This window comes from Chlorella variabilis (genome assembly GCF_000147415.1).
Source record: "Chlorella variabilis unplaced genomic scaffold CHLNCscaffold_16, whole genome shotgun sequence".
NCBI classification, from domain to species: Eukaryota; Viridiplantae; Chlorophyta; class Trebouxiophyceae; order Chlorellales; family Chlorellaceae; genus Chlorella; species Chlorella variabilis.
Window position 1 is genome coordinate 804,802 of NW_005435072.1, and position 22,562 is coordinate 827,363.

At 64.8% G+C, this 22,562-nt stretch overlaps 5 protein-coding genes across 5 annotated transcripts in view; 3 read left to right on the plus strand and 2 right to left on the minus strand.

Annotated features, from left to right (window-relative positions):
* Positions 1-1,830, plus strand: part of CHLNCDRAFT_25506 (hypothetical protein) — a gene marked incomplete at both ends in the record, with an annotated part of 2,260 nt that extends 430 nt beyond the window's left edge. Inside the window, 7 exons of the mRNA XM_005845724.1 lie at positions 7-39; positions 184-305; positions 491-635; positions 755-812; positions 929-1,158; positions 1,371-1,530; positions 1,661-1,830. Of these exons, the coding sequence (XP_005845786.1) occupies positions 7-39; positions 184-305; positions 491-635; positions 755-812; positions 929-1,158; positions 1,371-1,530; positions 1,661-1,830 (918 nt within the window). The remainder of the gene's footprint in view (positions 1-6; positions 40-183; positions 306-490; positions 636-754; positions 813-928; positions 1,159-1,370; positions 1,531-1,660) is intronic.
* Positions 1,831-2,177: 347 nt separating this feature from the next.
* On the minus strand, positions 2,178-2,807 carry CHLNCDRAFT_136483 (hypothetical protein; the record flags this gene model as incomplete). Its single annotated transcript, XM_005845838.1, has 1 exon — positions 2,178-2,807. One exon carries the CDS (start codon positions 2,805-2,807, stop codon positions 2,178-2,180), a length of 630 nt encoding a protein of 209 aa, XP_005845900.1.
* Positions 2,808-3,410: 603 nt separating this feature from the next.
* Positions 3,411-7,623, plus strand: CHLNCDRAFT_36362 (hypothetical protein; the record flags this gene model as incomplete). Its single annotated transcript, XM_005845725.1, has 19 exons — positions 3,411-3,694; positions 3,816-3,946; positions 4,061-4,077; positions 4,207-4,282; positions 4,452-4,554; positions 4,696-4,772; positions 4,912-5,175; positions 5,331-5,378; positions 5,509-5,582; positions 5,687-5,737; positions 5,888-6,038; positions 6,215-6,285; positions 6,428-6,557; positions 6,715-6,785; positions 6,919-6,999; positions 7,162-7,270; positions 7,310-7,325; positions 7,423-7,489; positions 7,576-7,623. The coding sequence occupies exons 1-19, from the start codon at positions 3,510-3,512 to the stop codon at positions 7,621-7,623; spliced, it is 1,770 nt and encodes a 589-aa protein (XP_005845787.1). The 5' UTR covers positions 3,411-3,509.
* A 521-nt stretch (positions 7,624-8,144) lies between these two features.
* On the minus strand, positions 8,145-15,718 carry CHLNCDRAFT_136485 (hypothetical protein; the record flags this gene model as incomplete). The annotated part of the gene is made up of 25 exons (XM_005845839.1): positions 8,145-8,260; positions 8,382-8,441; positions 8,589-8,703; positions 8,905-9,075; positions 9,658-9,709; positions 9,795-9,899; positions 10,018-10,142; positions 10,346-10,391; positions 10,542-10,639; positions 10,789-10,878; positions 10,996-11,080; positions 11,261-11,346; positions 11,477-11,551; positions 11,688-11,817; positions 12,370-12,444; positions 12,555-13,230; positions 13,552-13,715; positions 13,847-14,157; positions 14,329-14,412; positions 14,575-14,639; positions 14,792-14,858; positions 15,001-15,080; positions 15,225-15,370; positions 15,448-15,520; positions 15,595-15,718. 25 exons carry the CDS (start codon positions 15,716-15,718, stop codon positions 8,145-8,147), a joined length of 3,219 nt encoding a protein of 1,072 aa, XP_005845901.1.
* A 5,704-nt stretch (positions 15,719-21,422) lies between these two features.
* CHLNCDRAFT_53614 (hypothetical protein) lies at positions 21,423-22,343 on the plus strand (the record flags this gene model as incomplete). Its single annotated transcript, XM_005845726.1, has 2 exons — positions 21,423-21,605; positions 21,708-22,343. The coding sequence occupies 2 exons, from the start codon at positions 21,423-21,425 to the stop codon at positions 22,341-22,343; spliced, it is 819 nt and encodes a 272-aa protein (XP_005845788.1).
* Between the last annotated feature and the right edge of the window lie 219 nt (positions 22,344-22,562).

The window sequence follows — 22,562 nt, forward strand, 5'->3', positions numbered from 1 at the left end:
GTGGAGAACTTCAGGCCGGGGGTGATGGAGAAGTGGCAGGTGGGCATCCTGGGGCGGCTGCTGCTGGCTGGCAGGGTTGGGCAAGCCGCACGTCTGGGGTCGCTGGAGGCAGGGCTGCCTGGCCCCAAATGAGGGCTGCACCATAGTGTCCAAGGCTGCACCCAACGCGCACGTGATCTGCAGCTAGGCCCCGGCGACCTGAAGCCGGAGCTGGTGTACACTCGCATCTCGGGATATGGGCAGTCGGGGCCCAAGGCGCACCTGCCTGGGTACGCCAGCGTCTGCGAGTCGTTTGGCGGCTTCAGGTGGGCCAGGCAGCTCGCAGCACGGCAGCACAGCAGGCCGAAGCAGGAGCAGGGCAGATGCCCATGCGCTGTGGTGCCGGGAGCAATAGGGTTGTCGGTCGGCATGCCGGTGCGCCGTAGGCCTGCTCTTCTGCCCTCCCTGACCCACTCCTGCCCTGCTGCCCGGGAGTCTCCGCTCCTGAGAGCAGATACATCAACGGTTACTCCGACCGCGCCCCCGTGCGCCCCAACATCAGCCTGGGCGACAGCCTGGCGGGCCTGCACGCCGCCTTTGGCACCGTCATGGCGCTGCTGCACCGCACCCGGTTGGGGCCCGCTGGCACCGGCCAGGTGCGCCTGGCGGGCAGCAAGCGCGGCTGCTGAGTGCCTTACGTTGTGGGCGTGGCATGTGGAACTACGCCGCAGGTGTCAGAATTTGGTTGTACTGCCATGTACTGCCTGTACCGCAGGTGGTAGATGCCGCCATCAGCGAGTCCATGTTCAATATGCTGGAGGGATGCATCCCCGGTGCGACGAGGAGGCGCTTGCCTGGCTGGATGTTTGGGGTGCCTTCATTGCACGGCCTGGCTCCATTCCTGCCCACCTTGCTCCGCTGCCCGCCTTCCTACCTTTCCACCCCGCAGAGTTTGCGGCGCACGGCTTCGTGCGCCCGCCCAGCGGTAGCACGCTCACAGGCGTGGTCCCCAGCGGGACGTGGAAGGCCCAGGACGGCGTGTATGTGGTGATCGGTGGCAACGGGAATTCAGTTTATAGCAGACTGATTGCGGCGATGGGCCGGCCCGACATGGGCATCGATAACCCCAAGTTTGCGACCGACAGCAAGCGATGCGAGAATGAGCGGGAGATTCTTGACGTGAGGGGGAAGGGGGTTTGTCGTTTCTGCGTGGGCTGGCATGCAGGCGCGGCGGTGGCGGCAGCAGCGGGGCCTGGTACTGGTGCGCTGGCGGCTTGGCAAGCACATGGGAGGCTGGCCCATGGTTGAGGAGAGGCTGCAAGCCCGTTTCACCCCCGAACGAAACATGCCGGCTTCGGGTTGTGCTGTATTGCCCCCGCTGCCTGCTGCAGGTCATTGAGGAGTGGGTGGCCAGCCACAGCTCGGCAGAGGTGATGGCCGCGATGAACGAGGCGAGGGTGCCAGCGGGGCCCATCCTCAGTACCGCAGACATTGCTGCGGAGCCGCAGTACCAAGCCCGCGGCATGCTGCAGAAGGCGGCGCCGCCCTCTGGTGAGCACCTGGGCTGCCACATGCTCTACATCTCGGCCACCTGACAGCTTGCGGTGCTGGCCCATAGGCTGCTTCATGGAGGCCCCAGTCTCAACTGTGCCTGCCTGGCTGCCCTGTCCCCTTCCTGCAGGCGGCCAGGAGGTGACGCTGCCTGCCATGCTTCCGGTCATGGGCAGCACGCCTGGCGGCACGCGGTGGGCGGGCCCAGAGCTGGGGGAGCACACGGATGATATCCTGCGCAGCGAGCTGGGCCTGGGGGATGCCGAGATCCAGCGGCTGCGGGACTGTGGTGCCATCTGAGCCCTGCCCCTCTTGGCTTGAGAGCCCCAGGATTGTTGCTACCTTTCAGTCCATGCATCATTGCTTCCTGCGGCTGCCCCAGACAAGCTTGTGCACGCAACATGCAAGTTACATGAACCAAGCATACGAGCAAACAGTGAGCGAAGGCAACATGCAATGCATGGGGCGGAAGAGTAGGCAGTCATCAGAAGAGGCAAGCAGGGACAGGAGGGGCAGAGGATGCAGGAGCAAGTGCGGCAAAATCACAGCTGTCGTTGACACAGGTGGTTCATGGTACAGGGCTTGTGGCATTGGAGGATGGGAGGTTGTTCTTGTCACTACAAGCCTATCAAAAGCTATGCCGTGGGTCAGCCAACTCCAGCCAATGCACCATGCAGTGCCATCTGCTGCGGCCGCTGCTGCCACGCGGGCTCCGAGCCACCGCGTGTTGGCTGCTGCTGCTGCTGTGTAGGCGGCTCTGGCGGCGGCGCTGGCGCTCCAGCTGCTGGCGCTGCTGGCACACTATGCGCCTCTGCTGCCACGGGGTCTTGCTGCTGTTCCTGCTGCTCCGCCTGGCGCTGCTGCTCCGCAAGCCTGCGCTCAAGGGCTGCAAAGGGGTCTTCAGGCGGGGCAACCCCGTGCAGTGCTGCCAGCTCAGCATTGTACTGCTGCACGTCTTCGTAATAGGCCGTCCACACACACTCGGCACAGCCCCGGCCGCAGCACTCCGATGGGTCTGGCTCCGTGGGTGGCTGCAGCTGTGTGGGCGCCTGCAGGCTGCTGCTCCTGCTGCTCAGCTGGCGGGCTGGCGCGTGCGTGCCGGCTGGCAGCTTCCAGAAGCGAGAGGAGCAGCCTAGCAACGCTGCTGCTGCTGATGATGACGCAGGCATCGCGGCCACACGCCAGGCCACGCGTGTGAGCGACGGCAGCGCCTGCGGGCGCACCACGCTGCCGCTGGCTGATGGGGCTGCCAGCGCGCGAAGCAGCATGGCCAGCATGCTCACGACTCCGGGCACGGCTGCAGCAGCACACCAGTCAAAAAAAAAACGCAGAGCTGGTTGATAAACAGGAAGCCCGGCGGCAGTGGCGGCAGCAGCAGTGGTGCCAGCGCAGGGGTGCATGTCGGCGGCCTGCTGGAGGGGGCTACAACCAGAACCGGGCATGCCAAGGCGTGCACCGGACTGCAGCCCACTGAAAAGGCAGCGGCTGTATCTAGGAAGCGTGTATCGAGCAGGCAGCACGTACTGACTGCTGCCGCCCTTCTTAAGCTTCGCGGCGCGGCAGCGGCGGGCGGCGCGAGGCGACAGCGGCGGCGGGCAGCGCCACCCCAAAGGCGCATGCGGCGTACAGCAGCGCTCGTCGCACACGTACCGGCCTCTTGCCCAAGAGGGCGACGCACCGGAGCTCAGGCTCGCTGCGCTAGGGCAGGGCGGCGGTGGTTCGACGGCTTGGCTAGCTGAAGCGCCCGCCTCCTGCCACCAGGAGGCTGTTGAGAGTGTAGAATAATTGTCAGAAGGCCGCGTTGGCTTGCTTCCTGGGCCATTCTTCTCTCTGCCACGTAGTGCAAGTGCCAAAAAGCACCGCTGCATCTTTTGGGCGCAAAACCCAAACCACGAGATCACCACCCTCACACCCAAGACCACCAGGGTTCTTCTTCTGCCTCTGCAGCCTCCCACTTTCGTCGCTGGGGCCCCGGCCCGATGGCGGAGGGCCACAGGAGCACGCTGGCGGACGAGCAGTTCGGCCAGGGGCTGCCGGAGCACAGCGAGGCGGCCCTGCGGGAGGAGGCGGCGGCCGGCGACTTCCGCCTGGCGCCGCACCCCACCATAACGCGCATTGGCAAGCCGCTGCTGCTCATCGTCATGGACGGGCTGGGAGAGAGCAAGTGAGTGCGGTCTCCAGGGGGCGATGGCAGCAGTCTAGTCTGGCTTGCAGCTCTAGGCCTGCTGTTGAATTGCCCAGCAAGCTGCTCCTCACACCCGCCCCCACACACCTTGCCGCATTAGGTTCCATGACGAGTTCAACGCTGTGGAGCAGGCCAACACGCCCACGCTGGATGCGCTGAAGGAGCTGGCGCCGCGTCGCTGGCGCATGCTCAAGGCGCATGGGACGGCGGTGGGCCTGCCCACAGACGCAGGTGTGACGCTGATGGGTGTGGAGCAGCCGGAGTGGATGATCTGCAGCTGGACCCACTCCCTTGCTCACCAAATGCTTGCTTGTCCCTGGTTCGCTGCCCCTCCCCTCCCTGCAGACATGGGCAATAGCGAGGTGAGGCGTGAGCCGCCATGCTGTGCTCGGGCCACCCACCTCAGCTGGTGGCTGGCTGTGAAGGCAGCTGAGGCGAGAGCCTGCCTGGACCCTGCCTGCCCACCTTCCTGCCTTCCTGCGCTGCTGCAGGTGGGGCACAATGCGCTGGGGGCGGGGCAGATTGTGGATCAGGGTGCCAAGTGTGTGGACGGTGCGCTGGCCACAGGTGGGCGGCGCTAGCGGTGCCAGAGCGAGGGCCAGGGGCAGGGCCGTGCCTTGCAAGCTGCAACGGAGCCTGCCGCCATGGCGAAAGGCAAAGCGACCTGCTCTTGCAGTCTTCCGTTGCACTAATGTTCCAACACCCATATGGTGCCTCCTGCACTTCTTCTCTGCAGGCAGCCTGTTCAAGCTGGATGGCTGGAAGTGGATCGAGGCCAACGCCGTGGCCGGCACGCTGCACCTCATCGGCCTGCTGTCAGATGGCGGTGTGCACTCCAGGTTGGTTGGCACAGAACAGTTGGCCTGGCGGAGCTTGGGGCTGCTGCTTGAAACGGGCAATCAGCAGGCCGGGGTCTGCCAGTCATGGCTGCGCCCGTTCACCGCTGCCTCTCCGGCTCCTGGCCTGCCCCGTACTGGCAGGTACGACCAGCTGACGCTGCTGATGGAAGGAGCCATCCAGCAGGGCGTGAAGCGCATCCGCCTGCACGTACTGTCAGGTACTGTCAAGCGCGTGGCACTGGGTGGTGCAGGGCCCGAATAGCAGGCTGCAGCTGCTGTCCTTCGATTCATTATTGCTGCAGGCCATCCCTTCGCCCCCACCCCCACCCACCCACCCGCCCCGCCACGCTGCCGCAGACGGCCGAGACGTGAACGACAACACCGCCGTGGCGTGGGTGGAGCGCCTGCAGGGCGACGTGGCGGCGCTGAGCCAGCGCCTGGACGTCGACGTGCGCATCGCCTCTGGCGGCGGCCGCATGGCTGTCACCATGGACCGCTACGAGTCAGACTGGCGGGTGGTGCAGCGCGGCTACTATGCGCACGTGCTGGGGGAGGCGCCGCACCGCTTCAAGGACCCTGTGCAGGGTGTGCGGGAGCTGAAGAAGGGCAACACCGTGTCGGGTGGGTGGAGGCGACTCGTGCATGCAGGCCAGAGAGTGGCGCATATACTTAAGGGACTTGATGGTGGCTTGCTGGGCGTGTGGCAGAGCCCCAGCCATGTGCGCTCAGCTGGGCACCATGCCCTGGTTGCTGCGGGGGCGCACACCCCTCTGCAGACCAGTACATCGAGGCCTGGGTCGTGGTGGGCGAGGACGGCGAGTCGGGTGAGCAGCGGGCCCGCGGCGCTGCAATGAAAGCAGGCCCCCTGCCGCCCGCCTCACCACACGTGTGCATGGGCACCTCACCAGCCCGCCAATTGCCTCGGCACGCCTGTGTTTGCCCATTCTTCCGCAGTGGGGCGCGTGGCTGATGGCGATGCCGTCGTGACCTTCAACTTCCGAGCCGACCGCATGGTGGAGATCAGCCAGGTGGGGGGCTGCTGCCGCCGTGCCTTGCCTTGCAAGGGAGCCAGCGGCAACCGGCTGCGTACTGGCATCATTCACCCCATGCCCACACATCCTGCGTAGCTCAGGCACTCGAGTACCCCAAGTTTGACAAGTTTGACCGCAAGCGCTGGCCAGACGTGAGCCCTTGGCGGCAGCAGCCCTCTCTCCAGCCCTGGAACAAGCAATATCAGGGGGAGCCTGCCAGTCACCCCATCCATTTGTGCGGCCTGACATGCTCCCTTCCCTCGCTCTCCCTGGCCCTCACCCCTGCCCCTTCTGTACCGCAGTTTCGGTTTGCGGGGATCATGCAGTACGATGGCGACCTGCTGCTGCCCAAGCACTTCCTGGTGCCGCCGCCGCTGATCGAGCGCGCCAGCGAGCAGTATGTGGTGGGCACCGGGCTGCGCGTGTTTGCCTGCAGCGAGAGCCAGAAGATAGGTGGGTGAAGGCGGGCTGTGGGCCGGCACTGTGCTAGCTGCCATGGATGCAGGTCTGTGGTCGCTCTGCTTGCCAAGTGGAAACGGCTGATGCCCAATGGTCGAGCCGCAGGCAGCAGTCAAGTGATGTACCCCTGCGCGTCGGCCTCTGCCTCTGTCACGGCCCCTGAACCGCAGGCCACGTGACCTTCTTCTGGAATGGCAACCGCAGCGGGTACCTGGACCCCAAGCTGGAGAAGTTCGAGGAGGTAAGATGGTGGTACTGCCATGTGTACCGCACTGCATCTGCCCCTACTGTGAAACGAAGGCCACACCCCACAGTTGATGTGGCTGGCGACTTGCGGAGCACGCCTTCCCTGCGCTGCACAACACCATCCTGCGGGCCTGCAGATCCCCAGCGACCAGGGCATCTCATTTGACAAGGCGCCCGCCATGAAGGCGCGAGAGATTGCGGCCGCCACCAAGCAGGCCCTGCTGAGCGGAAAGTATGACTTTGTGCGCTGCAATTTTGCAAACCCAGGTAGGCGCACAGGGGAGGTTAAGACGGTTGATGTCAGGAGGGAAGCGGAGCTAGCACGAGGCGCGAGGCTGGGGCTGGCTGCAAAACATGCTGGCAGTACGCGGCTGGCGTCCACTCGGCTGCTGCTGTGCTGGCTGCTGGCTGCTCTGCCCTGCAGACATGGTGGGACATACCGGCAACCTCAAGGCGGCCATTGAGGCGGTGACAGTTACGGACGAGTGTGTCAAGGTGAGAGCGGGCGCCATTCCAAACCCTCCAGCCTGTGTTTGCTGTTGCCGGCATTGTCGCCGACCTTGGTGGCCTCCGTGCATAGCTGCGTGGCAACCCTCGAGACTGCCTTCCTCCTCAACGGTGCCTGCAGGTGCTGCTGGATGCTGTGGACCAGGCGGGCGGGCGCTTCCTGGTCACTGCCGACCACGGCAATGCAGAGGAGATGTCGCAGGTGCGGCCAGCACAAGGAGGGGGAGGCTGAGAGGCAGCGGCACCGCTGGGCACGTTCAAGTCGATCTGCTCTGAAGAGCAAACTGCTGCAGTGCGCTGTGGCCACTGCTCCCCCGTGATCTGCCAACCGCCCATCAGAAAGGGGTGGATCGTGCTGCTGCAGAGGGACAAGGCGGGCAACCCGGTGATAAAGGACGGCAAGCCGGTGGAGCTGACCAGCCACACCCTGAACCCGGTGCTCTGCGCCATCGGCGGCCCCGGCCTGCCCGGAAGTGTACGCTTCAGGCAAGGGGCAGCAGTGGTGCCGCGAGGAGGCTGCTGCTGGCAGTATGGAGGCCACGATGCGTGCGCGATGCATGCGCAACAGCAGGGCTCCTGGGGGCGCTTCATGTCATCTCCGCGTGCCTGCCGCTGCTTGGTGCAGGGACGACCTGCCCAATGCCGGGCTAGCAAACGTCACGGCCACCTTCCTCAACCTGCTGGGCTTTGAGGTGAGTCGGGGCAGCTGCGATGCCCGATTCTGTTGCACGATGCCCGGCTGCCGTTCAAGGTCACAGCACGGTGTGCTTGGCTGCAGGCGCCCGACTTTTACAAGCCCACCCTGATCACCACTGACGGCGAGTGAAGGCGGTGGCGCAACATCACAGCCAGCCTGAGCGGCACCACATTGTGTCATATGTCACTCAGATTTTGACCCCACCCTGTTTTGTACATTTCATTTCATCGAGGCTCGCTGCGCGGGCCTGCTTCCAGAGAGCGCACTGCAGATTCAGTTTGCCCCAGTGGTGGGACCCACTGGCGCCATGTACATTGACAGCCGCACACTTCAGCAGCTGAAACTTGAATTGACTCGAGTTTCATGTAAAGCATGCCAGTTGGCTACAGGATCACATTGAAGATATTTTGATGAGCAGAGCGAGGGAGCTGGGTGGGAAGCAAAAATGAGATGCACGGAAAAGAGGCTGGTTCTTAGTCGGAAAAAGGCACATAGCTTAGCAAATCAGTGTAAGCGATGCAGGAGAGCGAGTTCGGCGTCGTATCATCATTGAGCAACATGCATAGTATCAATCGGCGCCGCAGGTTGCTGGCTGGCATCGTTCATAGTCCTGGGGTCCACACGTGGCCGCCAAGCAGGCCCTTGCTGCCTCACAGGTCCTCGTGGCCCACATAGAAGGCATACTCCTCGCTGCTGGGCTGGCGGTAGGTGATGATCTGCTGGATGAGGTCGTCCCGCTCGGAATCAAACACAAACAAGCTGACCCCTGCAGAACAAAAAAAAACATTTAACATCACTGCACATGGGATGCGCACAAACATGCACACCAAAAGTAGCAACAGGCCTGGACCAAAAGTAGCGACAGGCTGGCATGCCCTGCAGCCCACCTGAGAAGGTGCTGCGGCGGCCCGAGGCCGGGTGCCCCCGCCACTCGCCGAAGCAGGTGCCTGCACCAGCAGCGTGCCGCTGCGTGGTCAGGTGAAACGGCGAGGCTCCCCGAGTGCAGTGCCGCATGCACAGGCTGCTGCTGCCAGGCAAGCATGCGCACATGCAGACCATGCCGCAGCCGCGCCGCTCCAACAGGCGCAGCTCACCCGTGGCCGTGAAGTGCACCGCCACCGTGTTCGAATCATCACGCGCCAGAACATCTTCTGTGTGGAGGGTATAGTCAGGATACGACCGCCACGTCTCCTTGTACACTTTGGCCACCTGCGGGAGCCAGGAGTTGGCAGCTGGTGAAAAAGAGCGGCAAGCAGCTGATTTCTTTACAGTCTGTCAAAGCAGTATTAAGTCCCAAGGGCAGGAGGCATTCGGGTAGGGCAGAGTTCGGTTAGTAACAAGGAGATGCAATCGCGCCAAGCGGGTGCGGCGGCGGCAGCGGCGGCGGCGTGATCGGTGATTGGTGCGCACCTTCGCTGCACCCACGAGGTCGACGCTGGACCAAACCCTGTCGCTCCAAACGCACTTGGGGGACAGATAGCTGTGCAGTTTGTCTAAGTCGTGCGCATTCACAGCTTGGCAGAATGCCATCACGCTCCGCTGCAACTGCTCTGAGCTGTGACGCGTCAGATAGGAGGAGATCTGCACGGTGACGGCGCGGCGCCGCCGTTGGCTTCGGGTTGAGAGCACCGCCTGGCGGGGCAGCGGCGCCGAGACAGCAGCTTGCACCGGCATGCTCGCAAGGAGTCCAGTGGTGTGACACAGAGAGAATGAAGGGGACAACGCGGTCTCGGAACAGAATGTGGATGGAGACAGCAGCAGCAGCGCCCGCATGGCGCCGCCGCATCACACTGTGAATCCAGCAAGATCTGCAGAGAAAAGAACCCAAAGAAGCAACCCTGCTTGCAGGAGAGCAGACGCCATGCACCCTACGCTGCCGCATTCCTGCTTCAGACCGCCGCGAAGCCGCTTCCCTGCGCCTGCCGCGCCGCTGGCTGCACGCTTGAAGCACGCTTGAAGTGTGGGTGGCGGTGGCCCTGTGGTATGATGTGCTCTGCCTCGCGTCGAGGGAAGATGCCCCACATCGTGCCCACCTGCGTTCCTCAGCGGCCGGCCAAGGAGAGGCCTGGACAATCTGCGATGAGGCGGCCGGCAGTACACCGCACCGCATACCGGAAGGCGGCCCCTTGCGTTGCGCACATGGCCCTGCTGTTCGCCACGCACCTTCTCCCCGGATCGAACCGCCTGCTCATCTTCCCAGGTGGGTATGGCATACCTGCAGCCATTGCGGGGTGACACGACAAGCATCCTGTGCAGGCAGTGCGGCGCCGATGCTGCGTGGCGGCCGCCAATAGTCCCACCAGCAGTCTCCTGCCTCCAGCTGCAGAGCGTTGACCCCGCGCTGCATCTTGAAGAAGCCCATCTCGCCCCAGTACGTGCCCCAGCTGTTGCGGATCACCCAGTACCTGCAGGGCACCCACAGCCAGCGCCTGGGGCTCAAACAGCCAAGTGCATGCGTGCCGGTTCTGCCACAGCCGCTGGCAGGAGCAGCTGAGGCGGCGGGAAGCCGAGCGTTGCGCTCACTTGAGGCCGTGCTCGCCCTCCTCCTGGCCCCAGCCCACCACCTCCACATCGTGGTCGATCTCGCTGGGGTCTGAGATGTTGGAGGGGTAGACGTCCACGCTCGTGTGCAGGCCGTAGTCAAATACCTGCGGGCAAGGGAAGCAAGAACAGGCGCAGACGGTGGCTGGTGGCGGTGAATGGCGGGCGAATGCCATGGGGTGGCTGGGAGGTTCTTCACCCGGTATGGCCACTGGCAGGTGCTGCCTGCCGCTGGCCCGCAGGTGCTCCTTCACATGCAGGGGCAGCACATGCTATGCGCTGTGCACGCTGAGCACAGTATGTGTGGCACCTCAGGCGTGGCCATGGAGCAGGTGATGGGCCCCCTGTGGAAAATCCTGCACAGCAAGGCCCACACAAGGCCGGGCGGGCTGACGCCTGCACCGCGATTGCGCCCAACAGCTCTGCTCCAGCTCTCCTTGGCTGCTCCTGCTCCTGCTGCTCCGCGTTTGCCTGCCGCTGCGGCTCACTAGGAAGGGGCCACTCACTCGTTCATCATGCTCAGCTCGCCAGGCTCCTCCAGCTTCCCAAAGGCGCTGAGGTAGTAGCGCACCGGGGTATGCACCGACCAGCACGTGTCCCTACCCTGCCAGGCGGGTGGGGCGGGTACGCGGGAAGGCGGCAAGCCAGCTTTGTGCCTGTACATCGCCAGCCAGCTCGGCACCAGCTTTCAACGGTGTGGCACAGCCTGTTGCTAAGAAACGGGAGAAGCTGGCAGCCACAGCCCGCCCACACCTTGAGTGGCATGCAGTTGGTGCAGTAGCCGTCGGCGGGGCACTTCCTGGCGTGCCGCCCATACTTGGTGTGGTCGTCTGCGCTAAACGGCTGCAGCCAGTGAAGCGAGGGCCTGCCTGGTCATACCATTTCCATCCAAGCGTAGGGTGTCCTGCCTCGTGACAAGCATGCCCGCTGGATGAAGCCAGGCATGACAGCTGAGTCAACCTGGCAGCTCTCATCTGGCAACCCAAAGTGCGCCATATAGCGAAGCACATCAATCACATCGCCGCCGCCACAACCCTGGCCATAGCTGCGGGCAGGGCACACGCACCAGGCAGCAAGCAGGCAGGCAGGTCAGTCTTGAGGCCAGGTTTGCTGCACCGCAACAGCTGCATGCTAAATGTATTGAACACCACCGGCAGTGAAGGCTCCTGCTTCAAAATGTTGCACATCTTGCCGCCAGCCAGCCGGCCGCCAGCACCCCACCCACCCGTGGAATGCGCCGCAGTTGAGCACCACCTGGCGGGCAAGCATGGTGTCTGGGCCGATGCCGCCCTTGACAATCTTCAGTCTGTCCTGCAAGGGGCGTGGCGAATGGAAAGGAGGTGAGGAGGGAGATGGGGAGCCACCAAACCATGCCGCATCATGCCCGGCGACGCCGCATGCGTGCGTTCCGCGGCCAGGCGGCCCACGCTGGAGCATGCACCTGGATCATGGAGGTGGTGCCGTGCAGCCAGCAGGAGCCGCAGTACTGCGGGATGTGTTGGTTCCAGGAGGGCACCTGCAGAACGGGCGCTGGACCAGGCACCCGCAGTCAGCAGCCTCTCACGGCCAGGAAAGGCGCTTGGCAATCGATGGCGGCGGCGTGTGGCGGCCGCAAGCAGCTCAGCTCCAGCGCTGGCCGCAGGCGCAGTCACCAGCATAGACACGCCGGTGTTGTTGGGGTCATTCCAGCTGAAGTTTGTAGGGAGGTCGTGCGACTGGGGCAGGTCTAGCGGCCGATGGTTGAAAAACATCTCCTCCCGCGTCACGTTAGCCCGCAAGCGCCTGCAGGCGGCGCGGGCGCGCGGCGCCACCGCTGCCAGCAGGAGCAGCAGGAGGGCCTGCGGGGCCCTGGGTGCCATGAGCGTTGCGAGGTGAGCTGGGAGGGAAGTGAGAGGGTGACCAAGGTTCTGGCGGTGTGGAGGAGAGGCGAACTGTGAGTTGAGAGCCACAACTACTGAATGTGTTGAGGACAGGGCGATGAGTGCTCCCTCTGGCAGGGTTTGAGCCAGTGCAGTCCAAACACTGCCTCCTTTCTTCCTCCCTGCAGCTGCCCATTCCATGGCCCGATTCTGGGTTCTACAAGGCATGTTCTGCCCAACATTGAAGCCTGTACAGTCAGCCACCCTCTCAAGTCTTTGCCCGCTTGCCGCCGCCGCCGCCGCTGATACTGCCGCCGCTGGCCAGGTTTGCTGCCAATGTCGTGAGTGTGTGGTCGCCAGGCCGCTTCTCCACCCATCTGAGGCATGTAAGAAGCGCGTACGGCAATCATTCAGGGTAGCCGTCAGGAGCAACCATGCAGGACGCGGCCTGCCAGCCCGCCTCCCAACCGCTCACTTGAAAAACTCGCACTTGCCGTGCGGCTTGGGGCCGTCGGGGCGGGCGCAGGTGTAGAAGTAGCGGCCTGCAGCGCTAAGCGTGCACGGGAGAGGCAGAGCAGCACAGTTGCCGCAGAGAACGAAACAGTGCGATCTTGGCACCGACAGCTGTTCGTGCAACCAGCCATGCTGTCTGCAGCGCACTTGCCTTTGTTGGGGCCGCTCTTGTTCACCTTCTTGAGCACCGCAGGCTCGCGGTGGCCCGGGCACTGCGGCACCTGGAAGCGCTGCTGTATGGTGCGCCAGGCATCCTTGGCGGCCTCCGGTGACTGCTGCCGGCTGGCCGTGGATGCCGCCAGCTCGGCAGCAAAGAAGTCGCTGGTAGCATTTGGGCCGGCCTCCCCTTGCTGCTGCTGGGATTGCTGGGATGGAGGCTGCTGGGAGCCCCAGGGCGGCGGAACGGGCTGCTGCTGCTGCTGCTGCTGCTGCTGCTCAAGCTGCACCGGCTGTGTCCCCTGCTGTTGCCGTTTGAACAAGCTCTTCAGGTTTGCCTGCTTCTTGCCTACAGCAGCACCAGCACCTGAGGCAGACCCACTGCCGCCACCAGAAGCCGCTGCGACTCGCGGGCTGCCCAGACCCGAGGCTGCTGCCTGGAGCTGTGAACTGCAGCTGGCGTGATTGCCTGGAGGCCGCGTGGCCGCCGTCTGCTGCTGCTGCTGCTGCTCTGCTGTGGAGAGGCCATGGAGTAGCTGCGACCCGTTGCTGCTGCTGGCTGCGGGATCGCTGTTCAGGAGCTGCGCAGCAGACTCGCCACGCTGCAGCCAGCTGTGCAGCTTCAGCTGCGACCCTTTGAAGGCGAAGCGCATGGCTCCGGGCGGGGCTGCAGGCAGGCAGGCAGGCAGCAATAGTAGCGGCAGGCGCGCGGATGGCAGGCTCTGATGCAAGGCTGAAGAAAGGGTGACAGCCTCACGCAGCATGGCGAAGCAGCAGGCCAACACCAGAAACGGCAACACCCAGCATTGGAGAGCCAGCGATGCACGCTTGCCTGTGGTGGCGCATGGGAAGGCGCCTCCTCCGACGCAGGAAAAGTCGGCCCACACCGGGCAGTGGTCGCTGCCCTGCTGCTCGGGCCAGATGTCGCCTCCCACGCACCACACCCCTCGTCCGGCTGCTTCCTGCGAGCCGCCCACCCCTTGCCCACATGCTGCCTCTCGGTGCCACCTCCGTGCGGCAGGTGGCGCCTCATCGTCTGCTGCCGCTGCTGCTGCTGCCGCCACTGCTGCCGTTGAAGGGGACGGTGGCGGGTTGCCCACACTGATCCCCGCTGTGAGCACGAGGTCAATCCTGCTGCCGTAGTTGTTCACCCTGCAGAAGCAGGGTCGCAGCATAACCAGGCAAAGGGTGGGCTTGCAGGAGGGAACAGGAGCCTGACAGAGCTTAGACAGAGCAACAGTTAAGCGCAACTGATAACAGGGCAGCAGCCTCGTTCGCCGCACCTGGCGCTGGTCGCGGTGCTCCAGCAGGTGAATGCATTCTGGCGGGTGGGGTGGAAAGCGCGGAATGTGTCCACCAGGATGCCACCGCTGCCACCATTACTGCTGCTGGCACCGGCACCGTAGATACCTGCCACCCCGTTGCCATTGCTACCCGCTGCTGCCGCTGCTGCTGCTGGCGGCGATTGGTCGCCTCCGCCGCCGCCGCTGTTCGAGCCGCCGGTGGTGGTGCTGCCGTGCAGCAGGCGGCGTAGCCAGAGCCTGTCTGGGCGGGATGGCCTGAAGAACTGCAAGTCTGCCACAGGATAGTCCAACTGCAGCAGGCAGGTGGGGTGCAACAGGCAAGCGCCCACACATGGTCGCACGTTGAATGACAAGCGACAGCCGCTGACTGCGGCCAGCAGACAAGGCCACGTGCGTGGGGAGTGGGGCAGGTGCGGGTGGAAGTTGGGAGGCTGGCAGCTGCGGGGAAGGGGCGAGCTCACCGGCGTGGGGCAAATGTTGAGGTCACCCACTGCCACCACCGCGCGCCCCTGGCGCAGCAGGTCGCGCCACCGCAGCTCTAAAGCCTATAGGCATGGTGTGGTGTGGTGGGAGGAGCAGGCGGACAGGGCATGTTGTGCAGAGACCAGCAGGGAAGAGCAAGGATAAGCTTGAGCGTGCACGATCATGCGCTGCAACTAGCAGCTGCGGCGAATTGCAGCCAGCCGTGGGACAGCTGCGGTACGCACGCTGAAGAAGCGCAGCTTGTACTGCATCCGGTCCTCAGCCACCTCCTGCTTGGTGATGGCAGGGCCTGCAGGCAGGGGCACGGCAGCTCGGCTGTGTTGAGGAGGGCACCGTTAGATGGCGGCTCGGCAGGTGGGGGTCAAAGACGGCCTCGGGTTCCCCTTTCCAGTCCTGGTTCCCCTTTCCAGTCCTTTTCTTTCGGCAGTGTCACTACCCTACCGTAAATGTTGAACAGCACAAAGGCGCCGTGGTCGGTCACGGTCACCCGCCCCTCGCCATCCAACTCCTGCGCGGCTCCACGGCGGGCGGCAGGCGTGCGCTTGGCTGCGCGGTACCGCAGCATTCTGCCGTGCCCACCAAGCACGGCCGAGCGCCAGCCCTGCCATTTCCAGCTCATGCGGACGCATGTCCCCAGCTCTGCGACTCACCGCCAGCTCTTCCACAGTGTACTGGTCAGCCAGGGCAGGGTGCGGCTCAGCCATTGTTGCGGCGCCGTTGTGGCTGCCGGCTGCACGCAGGCAGAACAGGCCACGGCTTGGTAGCTGAGCATCAATAGCTGAGCATCAAGCCCGCTCTGACTCGACCACTTGTTGCCCAACTATCATGCACTGGGACACACTGCTGTCTCCCAGAGCATGGGAGTGCTGCACACCTGTGGTCCCAGCCATGGCGGCGGCCAGCGCCGCACAGCCGGTGAAGCCCTCCTCTGACGCAAAGGGCAGCGCCACTGCAGTGCGCACATAGGTTGCGGTGCCGCTGTAGCCCGTGGCTGACTGGGAGCAAGAAAAGAAGGCGTCCCTGCAAGGCGGGAAGGGGTTCAGGAGTTCAGTGCCTGTAGCCAGTGGCGGCGGCGGCGGCAGGCGGCGGCAACTCACCAGCCGTCCACTATCGCCAGGTCCCTGTCGATGTCGCACCGCCGCAGCTTGGTCTCTTGCATGCAAACGATGTCTGCAAAAAGCAGGGCATGGCTACCTTCTGGCGGAGTGATCGGCCCCACCAGGAGCCGTGCCTCACCGACATACCGGCATTGAGGCTGATTAGGAATTGTGACAGCGTCAGCTTCAGCCTGTCGCGCAAGAGCGCTCGCAGCCCGTTCACGTTGAAGCTTAGCACTCGCGTGTGCTGCTGCTGGGGCTGGCTAGGCATTGGGAGTTGGTCTGGGTGGGCCGAACATCGCGGCACGGAGTGCATTTGCAGCCTCCAAGGCCATCCTCCACCAGGCCACCCGCCCGCGAGGCATGACGGGGCGCTGGCGCTGCCGGTGACGAGAATGAAGAAACAAGTTTGTGCAATTACAGGCATCGACCCTGGACTCGATCCTATACATGCCATGTGGCCATTCAACTAGACAGCGACGGTCTGCCAGCAGCCCGCCTTTCCGCTCATGGCGCCCACGGCGGCCGGCCTCGCACCACCCACGACAGCACCAGGAAGACCGCCAGCATGGTCAGCGACAGCTTGGTCTGCCGCCAGAACTCGGCACCCACCTTCTGCAGTGGGCCAGAACGCAGGTAGCGGCAGGGAGGAGTCAGGCGCCGTTGTGGCCAGGCAGCAGGCACTGCTGGCGACGCACGCCGACAAGCAGTCGGTGCGCCAGCTGCCCAAGGGAAGCGGCGAGGCGGATGCAAGCAAGGCAGCCGGTCAGGGCAGCGGCAGGCAGCCCACCCTCCAGCTGAAGTCGCCTTTCATCCACTCTGGCACATCTGCATCCTCATCCGCAGGCTTCTCCCGCTCCTCAAGCTCCTGCCCAGCCGCCTCCGCCTCTGCCGCCGCCCCCGCCGCAGCTCGGGAGCCGCCGCTGCCGCTGCTGCCTCCGCCGAGGCGCTGCCGCAGGATGGAGGCCGCCGAGCCTCCCGCAGCTGCCAGCTTGGAGGCGGCGGCACCGGTGGGTGCCGCTGTCGCCGGTGCGCCCTTGCCCCGACTGCCGCTGGCTGCCTCCTTTGCATCCTGAAGGGCAGCATCGTAGGCTGCTTTGGCTGCCGCCTCGGGGCTGCCAGCGGCAGGGGCGGCGGCGACGGCAGCGGCCGCCGCCGCCAGGTGCGCAGCGCAGGACGCCTCGATTGCCAGCTGGCGCTCCTCATCCCGCTTCTCCCAACCGGGCTGTAGACAGGCAGGCGGGCAGGTCGCCGGCAGGCAGGCGAATTGGCGATGCGGAACACAATGTTGAGGCGGCCCCACTAGCAGCACGCCGCAGTCACATGGCCGGGCAGCAGCCAGCACGGCTGCTGGGCCTGTCTACCCTCCCGCCGATTCCTCCCCTCCACTTCCGCTGCTCCCGAGCCGCCCTACCTGCGCCAGCATGCTCTCGATGTCCACTGTGCGCTGCCCGTTGGCCTGTGCCACGCCGTGCAGCCGCCTCATCTTCTGTGGCGGGTGGCCGCGGTGGGGAAGGGGCAGGGGCAGGGGGCAAGAAGAGAGCAGTGTGAGACCAAGGGCAAGATACACACAGGCCAAGCTGAAGCACAGTTTCAGGAGCGCAGGCATGAGCGGGCGTGTCGGGCGAGTCGTTTCGGCGGGACAGCGGCGGTGCACAAGCGGCACATCAGCGGTACAGTTGCAAACCTGCAGTACCGCCAGTATCTGGGGGTCTGCCGCGTACCGATCCCACTTGGAGGTGTCTGCGCGGATGGCATCAATCGCCTCCCGCACGTGTGCCTGCAGCAGCAACGGGCGGGGCCGCGAATGGGGGGGTGAGCGGGCGGGCAAGCAGGCAGGCAGGTGGGAAGGGCATGACGACGCGGACAACGCGGCCTGAGCTGCTCCTCCCTCCTGCCCCGTACTGCAGTGCTGTGGCACGCCCATCTTCGCGCGCAGCCAGCACCACACACACACACACACACACACACACACCTCGCTACCTGCCCACCCACAGCCGCGCACCTGCCGCACATCGGCCTGAAAGTCTTCGTCGGCGTGCAGCGCCGCCTGCGCCTTGTGCAGGTTCAGCAGGCGGCGGGCGGCCGCCAGCTGGGCGATGCGGGAGGTGGCCTCGGCGGCTGCGAGTGTAGGTGGGGTGGGAGCGGGAGCGGGCAGGTGGGCCCCTCGGGAGGCAGTGCGGGCATGGAGCAGCAGCGGCAGCAGCGGCAGCAGTGGGACCTTGCCCGCGGCAGAGCCCCATCCACCAGCATTCGGCCTCCCCCAAACACTGTGTGGTAGCCTGGCCAGGCCGGCGCCCCCTTCCACACCTGCTGGCGGCGGGTACTGGCGCAGCGCTGCCGCCAGGTCTGCGGCATCCAGCAGCGCCCAGCGCTCCACCTTGCGCAGCTGCTCCGCCTGCAAGCCACGCATGGGTGGTGCGTGTGTGTGAGTGTGTTCCTAGACACGGGTCACCCGCATGTGTCAACTGGACAGCCCTGGACCCCTCAGCCTCAAATACACACACCACCACACACCACCACCACCACTTCCGCCACGACTTCCCGCCACCACCAGCGTGGCCCAGCCCAGGCCAGGCCCCACCTGAGGCAGCTCAGCAAACTGCTCCTGGGCAGACTTGGGCGGAGCCAGGGCGCCGCCCGCGGTGGCGCGAGGCTTGGCGGCGGGCTTGCTGGATGGCTTGGCTTTCAGCAGGCTGCGCAGGCGGGCGTCCTGCGCGGGGCGGCGCCACGGGTGGCAGCGGTGCAGCATCATTACCATTGCAGCAAATTACAGGCTTGCCAAGAAGGCACAAGAAGACACATTCGATGGCATGTCATCTTGATGCCAACATCTCAGCAAGAGGCACGCGTGCGGGGCAGGAGAACGAGGCCCCCGCCGGCCAGGCTGGCAGCCGGCAGCGCACCTCCGGCGCCGCCAGGTCCGCTGGCAGCTTCCCTTCGGCATCCGTCAGCCCCGGGTTGCCACCCGCCTGCAGTAGCGCGCCAGTGCAGCGCGGGCAGCCGCCCAGCGCGGCGCTGTGCAGCGGTGTCGCCCCCTCCACGTTGCCGTGCTCTGCAGCAGGCGGGTGGGCGGCAGCGAGGCACGATCGGCTTGTGAGCGAGTCGGGAAGAGGTGCTGGCGGCACAACGCAAGGCAGGCAGCCCTGCAGCATGCCGCAGGCAGGGGGCTGCTCACCGTTGGGGTCTGCTCCGCACTCCAGAAGGAAGGTGACGGATGACAGGCTGCCCACGCCTGCCGCCAAGTGCAGCAGGCTGTAGCCGTGTGGCTTGTCTGCCAGGCTGGCGCCCCACCTGCAAGGGCAGCGCACAGGCAACGGGGAAGGGCAGTGCAGGCATTGAGGCAGTGCCAGGAGGCACTTTGCAACGCTAGCTGCCAGCCATGGTGTTGCTGCTGCCGGCTGCCATCATTACGCAGCCTGCTCCCACAAGCATGCCCCGATCCGTGCCGGCCACCCCTCACCCTTGCAGCAGCTTGGCAGCCGCTACGTGGCCCCCAACTAGCGCACAGCCCATGGGAGTCAGCCCCTGCTTGTTCTCAGCGCCCGTCTTGGCGCCGTGCTTCACCAGCACCTCCATCACGTCGGTGTGGCCGTGCCTGCAGGGGCGGGTCGGGCGTGGTGCAAGGTGGGGTTGCTGGTCAGAAGCGGTGAGTGGGATGTGGCTGGGGACGGCAGCAGAGAGCGCAGCGCTGGGTCAGGCAGCCAGAGGGGCAGCCAGGCAAGCAGGCAGCCAGGCGTGTGGGCAGCGGCGCTGACTTGGCAGCCAGGTGCAGCGGCGTGTCGTCCTGCGCATCATAAGCCTCGGACCATGCACCCTTCTGCACCGGGCGGGCAGGAGGCAGGCAGGTGAGCTGGAAGGCATTGGGAGGAGGGTGCTGTGCAGGCTGGGGGAGAGTGGCGGCGATTCAAAGCGCGGTGCCACGGCAGCTGCTAGTCTGCTGCCCTCCCAAAACAAACAGCCAGCCACAGGCAGCCCGGGCAGCCGACCTGCAGGAGGAAAGTTGCCACCTCAGCGTGGCCTCCCTGCGCCGCCAGGTGCAGCGGCGTGCGGCTGTCTGCATCACCATACGGAACGTGGCAGCAGCGGCACGGGGTGTGTTGGCAAGCGCAGAGGCTAGCAAAGGCAAAGGCAAGAGCTGCAGCTGCTGACGCCTCCTACCAGCCATCCCCTGCCTGCCCCTTGGATCCCGACTGCTCGCCCTCCATCCCCCCGCTGACCTGGTGCCTCGGCATCCACCTCTGCGCCACGGCTCCACAGGAAGCGTGCCACCTCGGCACGGCCGTGAGCGGCCGCAAAGTGCAGCGGCCCGCGCCCCTGCTTGTCCCTGCAGTCCAGCGAGGCCCCCAGCTCCACTAGGCCCTCCACCTGTGCGGGGGAATGTGTGCAGGCGTGAGGGGGAGAGCTCGAGAGCAGAGGAGGCAAAAGGGCGGTGCGCACATCAGCTAGGTATCCGCGTGACGCCGCCACCAGCAGCAGCCCATTGTGCTTCTTCTGCTGCCGGAACTGCGGCAAGTACGGGGGCATTTGACAGCATGTGAGCTGAAAGCGCTCGGTCTGTGCGCATGCTAGCGCCGAGGTGTGAGGGCGACGGCGAGGTGAGGTAAGGGTGGGCGGCGGGGGCGCAGCTGCCGGCAGAGCGCCCGCACACGCCCAAGCGAGCCCCCCACCTTCTCCGCTTGATCCTCCATTGCTCGTGGGGTGGTGTGCCTGCTGGATCGCCGGTGGTCTGGGGGAATTGGGGCGCAGAGGTGAATTGTGCCCACTGCGACCACCCAGGCGGCAAGGATCAGGTGTAAGTGAAATCTAAAGTGATGATCGCCGCTCTGGCCATGGCACATGTGTGGGCATGGCGCTGACAACCCCAGCAGGCATCTCACGCCAGGCATTTTCTGGCGCCTCTGGACCTCTGCACCCCGCAAACAGCAGCGTCCTTGCCTTCACATGTTCTGCAGCAGCCCAGCGCTGCGTGTCCGCTCCCCCAGCCACCGATTGAGCGAGTTGCTGCTCCCTTTTCAGTGCCTGCTGGCCTCTCAAGCTCTCAACACCGCCGGCAGACACTGTAGCAGGGGGCACGGGACCGATCCGGCGCCACTAAACCACCGCCACTGCCGCGGCCCTGCCTTCTTCTCCCACCAGCATAGCCGGGCGTACCACCGAGTAACACCAGCATGGCAGATAGCGGTGCCTTTAACCTGTCCAGGCCGCCGCTGCCTGGGATCCAATTTATTGAGGAGCTGTTGGAAAAGGCGGAGAGGTTCTTGGCGTCCTTGCCGCCAGGCCAGCGTAATGAGGACCTGGAGGGCTGGTGCGTGTCTTTTCGCCTTCTCGATGAAGTCGTTGCATTCAAGCCAAGGGTGAGATGGGCAGCTTGGAGCATGGGCGCATAGCTTGGCAGCCGTGTGTGTGCAGCAGCGGGCCGCTGTGTTTGCGCCGTGTTTGCCTTTCCGCCCCGGTGAGAAGCCTTGGGCTGGTTTGCGCCTCACCCAACCCCTCGAGGTGCCACGGACCCCTGTGCAGAACCACGCGCGGGACACCGACATAACGCTTCTGAAGTTTTTGCGCGCTATGTTCCTTGCCCCGGGCTACATACTGCAATACCCGGGGGATGCTCAAGTGCCGCTCTATGTGCTCGTGAGTGGGATGGAACCCTGCGGGTCTTCCCCTGGCACCGCGACAATGACCGGTGCCTTCCTGCGCCAGGATCGAACGCGGGTGCATTGCCCCAGCCTTGCCCCGTGCCTGCAATCGCACTGCATGGCCCGTCCCCTCTCCTTGCCTGCAGTGCTACCCCCTGCTGGTTCCATTGACTTTTTTTATTTAGGGTTTCCGGGTGCTGGACGACAGTGGGCAGGTGCAGGGTCTGGGTTTTGTGCCAGCCCGTTGCTGCATGGCCTCATTCAAGGCACCGCCTGGGATGCCTCTCTCAGCATGCTTCCCTGGCGGTGGCCCCCACAGCCGAGCCGCTCGAAGTGATGGCACCCCTGATGCTGGCAGTGGCCGCCCGCCTGGCAGACCCTGCTGCCGCGGCCGGTTATCGGCAGCAGCTGGCGCAGCTGCAGGAAGGCGGGCCTGAGCTGGTCAGCCTGGAGCAGCTTGAGTTTTTGGTGAATGTTTCGCTGTGCTTTGAGGTCGTCGACCCCCCAACCGGCATCCAGGTGAATGCGAGGGCTTGTACGTAGTGTTGTCCTTTCTTCCTGCCATGATTTGGGCGCATTAGCCCGCCACGCTGCCATGCATGCGGCCTTTGATGCATGCAGGAGCGCACGCAGAAGCGCCTGCTGCCGGCTGCCAAAGCCGCGGGCCGGCGGGCAGCAGAGCTGCAGCCGGGGAGCGCCGCCGCTCACTGCCTCCTGGCCCAAGCGCTGCACCAGTTGCCAGAGCTTCCAGCAGCCATCAATGCTCTGCGTGCCTCAATTGAGGCAGCGGAAGCGCGGCGCAACCATTACTACCTTTGCAAGTCCGCCTTCATCCTTTCTTTCCTCCTGCTCTCCGAGGGTAGCCCATCCGGCAGCGCCGACCTCCGCCCGATGTTGATGATGATGCTCACCAAGGGCAGCAATGCGCTGCGCGTGCTGAAGCGCTATGGGCCGCGGACCTGGGGGAGCGCCCTTGGCTTAATGCGTGACCTTGTGCACAGCGAGGCGGCCAAGGTGGCTGGCCTGCTGCCGCCGGATGTCGAGGCGGAGTGGGCTGCGCTCGGCGATGTCTGGGCCAGCGCTTCCCTCGGGGACCAGTGCAGCGGGTGTGGCAAGCACAGCATAGGCCTGCGGCTCTGCGCAGCATGCCACAGCGTGTCATATTGCAGCCCTGCCTGCCAGCGCAGCCACTGGAAGCAGCACAAGCCCAACTGCAAGGTGGCGCAGAAGGAGATGAGGGGGCGCGGGCAGTCTTGAGGCAGAAGAGAAGAACATACTGCAGCAAGTCACATCAATGCCAGCCTAGCATCACGAATCGTGGCAAGAATGTGCGTGTGTTTATGCAAGGGTAGAAGATAGGAGGCTCATTTGCAAGGAACTTCGTGTTTGCATTAGGAACAAGGTACTAACTAAATAGTACATGTCTGTAAAGAGTTGATAGATGTAAGATGCAAGGTGGTTAGATGTTGTTATGCA